Source organism: Nematolebias whitei, chromosome 17 (assembly GCF_014905685.2).
Source record: "Nematolebias whitei isolate Nwh7 chromosome 17, NemWhi1, whole genome shotgun sequence".
In the NCBI taxonomy this organism is placed as follows: Eukaryota; Metazoa; Chordata; class Actinopteri; order Cyprinodontiformes; family Rivulidae; genus Nematolebias; species Nematolebias whitei.
The window spans coordinates 38,799,329-38,810,118 of NC_056514.1; the positions used below are offsets into that span (position 1 = coordinate 38,799,329).

General features: G+C 41.4%; 2 protein-coding genes across 2 annotated transcripts; both read right to left on the minus strand.

The window, feature by feature from the left end:
• Positions 1 to 1,912: 1,912 nt before the first annotated feature.
• On the minus strand, positions 1,913 to 3,671 carry hoxb5b (homeobox B5b). The gene is made up of 2 exons (XM_037691653.1): positions 3,059 to 3,671; positions 1,913 to 2,746 (listed from the first exon to the last, which is right to left on the minus strand). The coding sequence occupies exons 1-2, from the start codon at positions 3,669 to 3,671 to the stop codon at positions 2,499 to 2,501; spliced, it is 861 nt and encodes a 286-aa protein (XP_037547581.1). The 3' UTR covers positions 1,913 to 2,498.
• A 1,037-nt stretch (positions 3,672 to 4,708) lies between these two features.
• Positions 4,709 to 6,844, minus strand: hoxb6b (homeobox B6b). Its single transcript, XM_037691656.1, has 2 exons — positions 6,400 to 6,844; positions 4,709 to 4,965 (listed from the first exon to the last, which is right to left on the minus strand). Exons 1-2 carry the CDS (start codon positions 6,842 to 6,844, stop codon positions 4,709 to 4,711), a joined length of 702 nt encoding a protein of 233 aa, XP_037547584.1.
• Positions 6,845 to 10,790: the final 3,946 nt, after the last annotated feature.

The following is a 10,790-nucleotide window of genomic DNA, read 5'->3' on the forward strand; positions in this document are numbered from 1 at the left end:
CTAAAGGTGGTGAGCGCCAGTTAGCTAATGCTAAAGGTGGTTAGCGCCAGTTAGCTAATGCTAAAGGTGGTGAGCGCCAGTTAGCTAATGCTAAAGGTGGTGAGCGCCAGTTAGCTAATGCTAAAGGCGGTGAGCCCCAGTTAGCTAATGCTAAAGGTGGTGAGCGCCAGTTAGCTAATGCTAAAGGCGGTGAGCGCCAGTTAGCTAATGCTAAAGGTGGTTAGCGCTAGTTAGCTAATGCTAAAGGTGGTTAGCACTAGTTAGCTAATGCTAAAGGTGGTTAGCCCTAGTTCGTTAATGCTAAAGGTGGTTAGCGCCAGTTAGCTAATGCTAACAGCAGTTATCAGACACAAATAGCAGTTAGCATCAACTAGCTAGCACCAACCCATGTTATATGCATATTTTGTGTCATTCTTTTAAACTTTTTAGCCACTCTAACCCAGCATATTAGTCCCTTTAACCTAAATGTTGGGCAGAAAACTAAACACAGTATTCTGGGTCAAACACCACCAAAACTTTAACCCAGTTTTAGCACAGGCTGCAACAAGTTTTACAATTGTAATGGAAGTCTGAATAACTTTTTTTTAAACTGTGGCGGTTCTGAGGCGGTGTTTATTTAACTAAACAATCTCAGTCTTTATCCACTCGACTCAGCACTCTTTCAAAATGGTTTCACTCACCTACTGACTGGGAAGTTTCCCACTAACTACTGGTTTTTCCATCGCTGAAGCACAACTTTAATCCATGAGAGTTTCAAGGAAAATGACAAATCTTACCAAAAGATCATTTAGAAAAACAGAGTTTTTAAAAAATCATGAAAAATAACACTGACCGAGTTATTTAATTTTATTTTTATTTTTACCCTTGAACAGAATCAGATTTAAATTTTTTGGCCATGAGTTAACATTTGGTTTGTAACTCCACACGACTATTTGTAAATGTAATTTTATAGGATAAAAAAATGATGAAAGTTTGTAAAATCACATTAAAATTTTAAATTCAGTCAGTGTTTGAGAAAAAGCTGAGTCTTAATAAAGCTGCTGACAAACGGCGCTTGATTAAGTTATAATTTGACTCATTCTTGGACAAATAAAAATGTATAAACTCTGTCCCCCTGGTGCTTCACCTTCACCGCCCTAAAAAAATTAATTCTAGGTTCGCCACTGCACTCGGTTGTTAGAATCCGCCTCCTCGGAGCAGAAATATGATCCGTTTTTAAATAATAACAATAAAAATGACAAGTTTAAAAAAAAATTCCTAAAATCCCAACTTTTAATTCTAAACTTTAAGAAGGTAAACAACTATTTTGAAAGCTACAAATTCAGTGTTTTAATGAAAATACAGAAATCCAAGTCCTCAAACATGACTGGACACTTGCGTCCCCGTCCACCCTTCCAGGTCCCATCCACGCAGTTAAGCCGTCACTTTCATTCAAGGTTGTGAGTTATATAGAACATTGTCTACTCCCCAAAACCATAAAACCAACTTTATGGACCTCACGTGACTTTTCTCAGTCTGTAAGTAATATAGGCCTTTACAATCTTTGGTAAGGAGCTATTTTTTTACCAACTTCAGCCTATATACACCTGAAAAGCCAAAGACACTCATATTTTTCTGTTATTATTCCTCAAGGGGGGGGGATTTATTTTTATCAGCAAGATGTTTCATATTTTGGAAAGGGAGGTCAGAGGAGGTAAGAAAAAGTTTTCTCTTTCTCTCTCTGTTGAACTGAGACAGAAAATAAAAGCTTTGTGCGCGTCGCCTTTAAAGGTTAATCATTGATTTGAGCCAGCAGCCTCGTGCGTAAAAACAAATCCAACAAACGTCACATGAGAGAAACTTTATTTCCAAGCGCTATGAGTTCACTTACAAACACAAAAAAATAAAACAAGAAGCTCACATCACTGCCTAAATCCACAGAATAACCCTTATTTTGCACTAAAACTTCATCACATTGACAGGTTGAATACACTTGCATTGCTTGATATTAGTTCTAAACAATATTAATAATTATAATAATAATTATAATAATAATAAATGCACAGAATATGCTAGAGAGCTACACATTGGCTTGTTTTCTGAACGGATCTTGGCCACAGTCAAAAAGAGCAAAAGTTACACAGAAGCGCTTTACATTCAGTGGAGAGCAGCACATGGTTTGACTTGATCTTTCTTTAATTTTAACGAGTTTACTCCTGTTAGACCATCAAGAATAAAGAAACACGTTCAAGAGACAGAAAGAGAGAAAGAGCGACGGACAAGCTCCTCAAATATTTACACGTTTCCCCCCAAACTGGACATCTAAGCTACAACAACAGGAACTGAAAATCTGAACACCAGACTTTTCTATCACATGGCATGCTGGAAGGTGCTGCGCTTTTAGAGCTTTACACAACTCATTTCATCTTTTTTTTTTATTATTTTTTTAATTCCTCTAATTTTCCTGTAACATTTTAACCTCTTTGCCTGCACACACACACGCACGCACACAAAGTTATTCAGTTGTGGAAGGCGCTGCCTCCGGTTACGAGGCTCATGCTTTTCAGTTTATTGTCCTTCTTCCACTTCATCCTGCGGTTCTGAAACCAGATTTTGATCTGTCTCTCGGAAAGACAAAGGGCGTGGGCTATCTCTATCCTCCGCCGTCTGGTTAGGTACCTATTGAAGTGAAACTCTTTCTCCAGCTCTAGCGTCTGGTAGCGGGTGTACGCGGTTCGGGCCCTTTTCCCGTCAGGTCCGGTCATATCTACAATTTTTCAGAGAAACCCAGAAGATTAGCAACAAACCAAAATGGAAATGGATTTAGTTTTGTTTGAGGTCTTTTCTGTGTGGGATGAGTTGATGGAAGCGGAGGGGGGAGCATGCACCCATCACCGCCCTCAGCAGCAGCCTGTCTGCGGGAGTTTTACGCGCAGATTTCAGCCTCTCCGCAGCGGAACCAACCCAGAAACACTCAACAAACACAGCCGGTCCTGCGGCCAGCCACACCAGCTGCTCACTCATGCAACACCTGACAGATTAATGGCCCCCCCTCCAAAGAAAATATTATTACATATACCATGGCTTATGTGCAGTTTGCGCATCCACGGGAAAATTTGTGGCGTTTGGCAGTCGTTTGGTGTGGGGGTGGAGGAGGTGGCGTTGGGTTCCTGGTGCTGCTGCGCCCGGGAGCTGGAGCCTCCTGCCCCGCCGCCGCTGCTGTGCGCGCCCTCCTCGGTCTCGGTTCCGATCGTTCCGTCCTCTATCTCCGTGAAGTGCGCGCCGCCGCCTTTGCTCAGACCGCCCGGCGCCGAGGTCGCGCTCCGGTCAGCGGGGGGAGAGGAGGCGCCCTTCAGCTCCACCGGCAGCTCCCGACCAGCCGTGGCGCACGGCGGCGGCGGAACCGGCTCTGGGGAGGAGAGCGAGGAGCAGCTGGGCGTCTGTCTGTAGCGGGCGTCCGGCCCGAACCCGCGCGCCTCCTCCCGCACGGCACCGAAGTGGCCGCCACCGGTGTTGGCGCGGTTCACCGTTAGGTCCATGCCATTGTAGTTGTAGCCGAAAGACCCTGAGTGCATGGTGCCGGGGTCTCTGAAGGAGCCGCTCACTGCGCCGTTAGTCCCATAATTTAGTAACTGATAGTCGGAGCCATTTGGATAGCGCCCTGAGAACGAGTTTACAAAGTAAGAGCTCATTTGCTTGGATTTTTAAAGCCTCGATTTGTAGATCTTTGTCGCTATAATCCTGTGTGCTTGCACGATTTATGGACGCAATCATGAATTATAAGCAATGAAGCCCCTACTGTACTTTGCCAGGTATGCGGCCAAATATGGGCGCGCGTTCGGGAATCACGTGCCTTTGTTGACCAGTCGTAAATCCTCACTGATGACTTCAAGAGGTAATTCATGCTCCATGGTTACAAATGATGACGAAATAATGGTCGTTAGGCTCCAGTCAATGGTGCCTCCCCGCTGCGCGCCTGAGAGGCGCGCGCGGGCTGAGGGCGCCATCTTCCGGACAGAGATGGTACTGCTGCGCCGCGCGAAGTCATCCATCATTCATGTCGGGAAAAAAAGAAAACATGCCACAAAAAGGCTCAGGTAACACAAACTGTTGTCAGTCTGTGCCACGGAGAGGCCAACAGGAAATTATTTTACCTCCTTGTATGATTTTATCTCCTTATTGAACCGGAGAGGCGTCATAAATAATAATAATAATAATAATATAATTATTGAGGTTTTTGTTGCGCAGAAATGAGAGATTTTCCCACATTTACATCAAAAAGCCTTTATTTCATATGTACAATTCCCTAAACAAAATATTGCACAGGTATGAATTGAACACGTGGAGGAACAACAATAAATAACATGAAACATTTTCCCATTTTTTTGTACAAATTTTACTGTAAACAACAAGCCTAGAATCACAGAGTGACAGCTACACATACAGCTTTAATGTCATGGAGATTAAATAAAAATGAAACAAAACCAAAAGTCATGGCAGCAAACTAAACGCTGAGGTTTATTTACATGTTGGCGGATTGTTGCATAGTCCTCTAAATAAAGACACGAGCACGAGGACAAACAGAGGACAGGGGACGTGCAGACACTCAACAAAGTCTCTATTGTGGGTTTTTGCTGCACTTCAGATTATCTACAGAGAAATTACACGTCGTTTTATTTTAGCAGTGTGCACACAGACACAGCCCTCGTTTTTTTGTTGTTGTTGTTTTTTAGCTCTTTTTCTCCGCCTGCTCCTCCTCCTCGGGTGTCTTTGAGGGGTTCAGGAGTTTGTTCTCCTTTTTCCACTTCATCCTGCGGTTCTGGAACCAGATTTTGATCTGTCTCTCCGTCAGACACAGGGCGTGGGAGATCTCTATCCGGCGCCTCCTGGTCAGGTAGCGGTTAAAGTGGAACTCCTTCTCCAGCTCCAGAGTCTGGTACCGGGTGTAGGTCTGTCGGCCCCTGCGGCCACTGTTGCCAAATGGGCCTGTAGAAACAAGGAAGCAAATTAAATCAGTTAATAATTAAAAGGCTTCGTTTGAATTAAATTATAAGAACAAAATGAAACATTTAGCTTTTCTTTGAGTTTTAACATAAAAAAATCCAGATTTTAGTGTCAAGAATACATATTTCCTGTCTAATGTTTTGTTTAATTCCATATTTTATCTACTAATATTCAATTTAAAGTCATCATGGGTACGCAGACATCTCCCTGAGTGAATAACATCCCATCATATCATCAGACATGACAATAAAACCCACAATTTACGCAAATGACGCATCGTGTGCGTAAAATATGTAAAACGGCCCTGTGTGGCCAAATGGCTGTAATGTGTGCTGCTTTTTTCTTTTTTTATGTCATATCTGAACTGTTCATACAACAAATCCAGACTCAGGTGCTGTTAAAAATGCTGAATTTAGAAATTTGTTCAGCTCATAAAAATCTATAACGTATGAGAAAAGTTGCAGATAATTACATTTTCTGAGAAATGTTTGTATCCTTTCATTATTTTGTGTAAATATTCATTTCACAGCTTTTATATATAGGTAGAAAAAACTTACTGTGTGGTTTTAAACTTCATGTGCCACCATAAATGAAAATAATAAGGACGCATTATGCATAAAATCTGAAAATGGGCATTATTGTGATGTGTTTAGTCTTTGTATGTCCTGCTTGAAACGTTCACAACAAATGAATGACTCAGATTGTGCAACATCTGCTGTTGTGTGTTTATAATTCTGTTCAGCTAATAAAAAGGTGAGTTTTAATGACAGACTTTGCAGATAATTACATTTTCTGTTAAATGTTTGAGTCATTTTTGCACAAATACAGCCCTCATGTAGATATAAATCTTACTGGCCTCAACTGTTTATAGCACCTTACATGAGAATAAAATTAATAATTTAATGACGCGCCATGCATAATATATATACAAATATCCTTATTGTGGCCAAATGGGTATATAATTATGCCTTTTTCCCCCTTTTAGTGTTCACACAACATGGATGGATGAGTCAGACTGAGCTTCCTCTGGTGTTTTTATTATGATTTCTACGTTATGGGTTCTGGATTTACACTTTTGTTGTTTCGTCGTGTTTCTGCGATAAAATATGAAAGATCTCGACGTGACCCGGGCTGTGCAAGCTGAAGCTGATGCAGGCCCACTGTGTGTGTGCGCGCGTGCGGGTCGTGTAGCTCCAGTAATGATGTGTCCAAAAACAAAATTTAAAAATTAAAAATTTAAAAAAGGCGCACGAAGATCCGCGCGTAATCCGTTTAATCCAAAGCAAAGCTGAGCTCGTGTGATTGTGTTCGTGTCTCCAAAGTGCGTGAAATGTTCTGAGGAGCTCCTCAGCTGACAGCCTGCCCTCCTCTGCCTCACCCCCGCGTGACAACAACTCAGGAAAGGTTCGGACTCACCGGCGGAGCACGCGTTCATCCTCTGCATCCACGGGTAGATGAGGGTGGACGCCTTGTCGTCGATGCTGCTGCTCATGCTCACGCTCTGCTCCGCGCACTCCGCCTTGCGCTGCTGCTGCTCCTGGGACACGAACAGCGGCTGGTCGTCGCGGCTCGAGAAGGCGCACGAGCCCTCCGCGTCCTTGTAGAAAGTCCCCACCGGGTTGTAGTCGCAGGCGGCCCCGCCCGCGCGGCCGTACAGCGCGGCCGCGGTGCCCGTCTGCTGGTAGTAGGACGCGGGGTAAACCTTCTCCTGCATGTTGGCCGCGCCATACGTGGCCGCGCTGGAGTAGTGCCTCAACGGATCCGTGTATCCCGAGGAGTAGAGCGGTATCTGACCCAGGAGAGAGTCCTGTCCTCCCGGCAGAGACACGGGAAAAGTTGAGTTAACGAAATAGGAACTCATTGGGTGGACCACGGGGTGTATATACTCCGGAGGAATATGATTTGTTGTCTTTTATAGTCCAAGTGCTTTTGCCATTACTTTATCCGAGATTTGGTTTTTGCTGAAAGGGGGGCTGTGAGGTGCCACTGAATACAGAGGGGAAGTGTACCATCTGATCAACCTCTGGCCAATCACCGCCGTCTGTGTTTGCACTATTGCACCCATGGGGGGGCTCTTGTTGCGCACAGGAGTCCCCGGTGAATCGAAATGAAGCGCTCAAACCCGTCGGTTTTTACGCACGCTCACGCACCCAAATGCTTTGAAGTAAACACTTTGAATGATTAAAATCAAGAAAAAGAATCATGTTTTTGTTCCGTCCAGCCGCAGCGGAAACACACAAACTGCGCATCCGCTGCGTTCTCACAACGAACCCGCTTTAAAAACAAAACTTCATAACCAGAAACACTTCATGCACATTCTCTCACCCTTTCAAGGTGATTCAACTCCGACTGAGGACCAAAGGAAACGTGAGCAGCAGGGAGGACACGCGCGTGCACCCCCATCACCATCATCATCAGCATCATCACCTTAACAAGCAGAGATGAAGTGCGCAAAAAGAGACAGACTCAAAAGTCTCAGGTATCCTGACACTAAAATCAATCTTTACCAACACCTGAGTCATTATCAGTCCGCTTTTTTACATTATTAAGAACTTTATATTCATTAATAACACACTTATTTTACAATTTAACTCTTTCAGTACAACATTTACTTGAAGAGAAGAGAAGTGCCCAAAGTTGCATTTTAACCCTCAATTAAAACTGATTAAATGACAAACATTTACTTTGTTTTCTGGAAAACACTTACAGCACATTCACACAATAACCTGAAATTAAAGATGATTTTTAGCAAATTTGTTTGATTTTTATATCTAATTAGCGTTAGAAACAAAATAATTATGATAATATAGAAATAATAATTAAATGCTGCATTAAAGACTTAGGGAAGAACAGGAAGCAAGAATTTTGTTTTGCCTGCAGCTGTGAATTTGGAAACATTTGTTTTGGTTTTGCACAGAAGGAAAAAATGTTTTATGGAATAAAAAAATGACGCAAGGCCAAACAGGACAAAGCAAAGCGCCACAAACAGCAACACATGATCCATGATCCAAAGCAGAGGCTGCGTTGTAAAGATTTAATGGAAAAATTCAGAATAAGAACCGCAAAAAGAGGATTTTGTGACAAAAGAGACACAAATGTTGCAAAAACACACGAGAAAAGGCGCAACGAGAGGCTGCGCTGCGCACTCTCAATATAAAAGACATAGCGTGTTTTTATTTTATAATATGATGAAAAAAGATAAATTAAACACACAAATTATAAGAATAAAAGAATACAACTTTTACAATGAAAAATAAAATAGAATATAACAATAAAACGTATCGATAGGAAGAAAATAAACAGATTAGGCCGAATGGGAGTTAAAAACACGAGTCAGCGGCGCCGCAAGGCCTCGTCTGACCCTCATCTTCATCATCATCAAAGTCGAACTGTCTGGCCTGAGATCCAGACTCTGACTTGAGATCCAGACTCTGACTTGAGATCCAGCCTCACAGGACCAGAAACCCGCAGCAGGGCCTGAGATCCAGACTCTGACTTGAGATCCAGACTCTGCAGGGTCAGAAACCCGCAGTAAGGTTGTGCGCCCTCTCAGGGGTTAAACAGAGAAAGGAGAGGCTCTGCACTGCCTGTCCTTTAAATCGGATTTTCCTGATCCTCTAATGTAAACAGAAGGCCCGAAGTGACAGATCAGCAGCAGAGCAGCAGCAGAGCAGCAGCTCGGATCATCTCCGCTTCATCACAAACACGCTGCCCTCCTACCTTTGTTGATCATCCATCATTTCCGGCCTGGCTCCTCTCCCTCTCCCTCCAACATTTCCCACCTCGTTTTCCTGAAAAGTAATCCCTCCATTTACATCCAGGAGTGAGGCGATCCGTCATTTCCCATCAACATGGCCGCGCAGCCAGAGGCGCCGCGTTTGGAGCAACAAGACGCACGAGAGCGCTGCAATAAAACCAAAACAAAACCCCAGCAGCTGCAGGAAAAGTGCACGAGGCAGAAAAAGGTTTGTGTTCCCACAGTTTGGAGAATGAGCGCCGGGAAACAGCAGCTGTGTTATAACCTCGTGGGAAACAAGTTCCCATTTCTGCTGCCCACGTGACCGCCGGAGACCAATCCCCGAGCCGCGCGAGTCGTAAACTTCCAGCGCTAAAGTTGTAAATTTTCATAAAGCGCAGAGATTTCTGAGCTGCAGCCTCGGCTTCTGTTCGCCATTTTTATTCTCTTTAAAGCCCGAAAGCGTTGAAAGACGAGAGAAGGAGAGAATAAAGGTCTTTCTGCTCCAAGATGGCGCCAAAACCAGTTCTATCATGAATTACTTCATTCTGAGCGTGACTTCCTTCATTTTCTGTCTCCAGTTAAATCGAAAATGATCATAAATATAAAGCGCGGGTGATTAAAACTGTTTTTTAACGAATTAATGTACATTTAAAATGTAAAATATTACAAATAAAGTAAAAAAATGATCTTCAAATAGAAGAAACCTCTTCAAGAGCCTGAAAAATTCAGCTCCTGCAGCGTCGACACTCACAATAAAATATATAACAAAACAATCTTCTCCTTATTTTTGTTCCTTTAAAGTTTTATTTCCGTTTAGTTTTATTTTCAATGAACCTTCTCATTCAGTCTGCTGCTGCTTTCTTTGGTCAAAGAGGATTTCCGACATTTATAGACGCAATAAAACCATAAATTCCTGAAATGCAACTTTCTTTTTTTCTTGTGATTAAATCATAAAAAACAAAACAGGTCGTTCCTTTAAAACAGAACTCTGTTAGAAACAGTCCAGCTTTAGGAACAAGACTTTTTATTGATTTATTGAAGTCTTAGGCCGCATGTTTAAAGGTTTTTAAAGTGAAAACGAATAAATCCTAAAAATAAATAAAAAGATCATTGAATACAAAAAAATGTATGCAGCTGCAAATAATAAACAATTAAAATAACAATATTTAAAAAATTGTTTTCCTGTCCAGATTTAGAGGCTTGCAGGATTTCTGCACGGAATTAATCAAATGTTTATTAAAACTATTTAAAATTAAACCTTGTTCACCCTTTTAGCACAAAAATACAATAAAATAGAAATTATAATAATTAAATCTTTGATATAAATAAAATAATAAAGATAAAAGTCATCTTTGGAACTCACAGGTCTTGGATTAAATACATTTATTTATTTGAATAAACTTGCTTTTATTGTCAGAAAACAAAACAGAAATAACATTTGCCTTTTGAGCTAAAAAAAATAATTAAAAAATGCATTTTTCTACAACAAGCAAGTAAATTTCAGCAAAATGTACCTAAAATATAAAAATAAAGATTTATAAAACTGTATATTAAAGAAAAATGAATGTCTTGTTTTATTTATTTTGTCACAGCAATGAAAAAAAATCATTATTTTTTTCTTCAGTGCAAAAAATATTTTAATAACAGATTTTACAAACATTTTGTTGAGATAAGACTCTAAAAAAATACTCCGGTGATTATTTAACATTTAAAGAATTTATAAACGTTTTATTTTCCTTTAAAAACCAAATCATCATCGGATGCATTTTGATTTTCTTAAAATATTAAAATCTAAATTTTCAATCAGACGAGTCTTTTTTTATTTTGGCACTGGACGTAAATTCTCATAAAGTTTATTTGTGAATATTAAAAGGTTAAAAAAGCTTCATACAAAAACATAAAAATCAGAACAAACACGATCTTCACAGGCACAGAGGTTTCAGTTTTACTCAGTTTTCACAGATGAATTTCACTCCACTTCCACCCCTCAGGTGTCTCAAGAACCCTGAGAGACCTGCTTCAGGTCTGGATCTTGTTAGAGGTCTTCAGGGGTCGGTGGTCCGGCTCC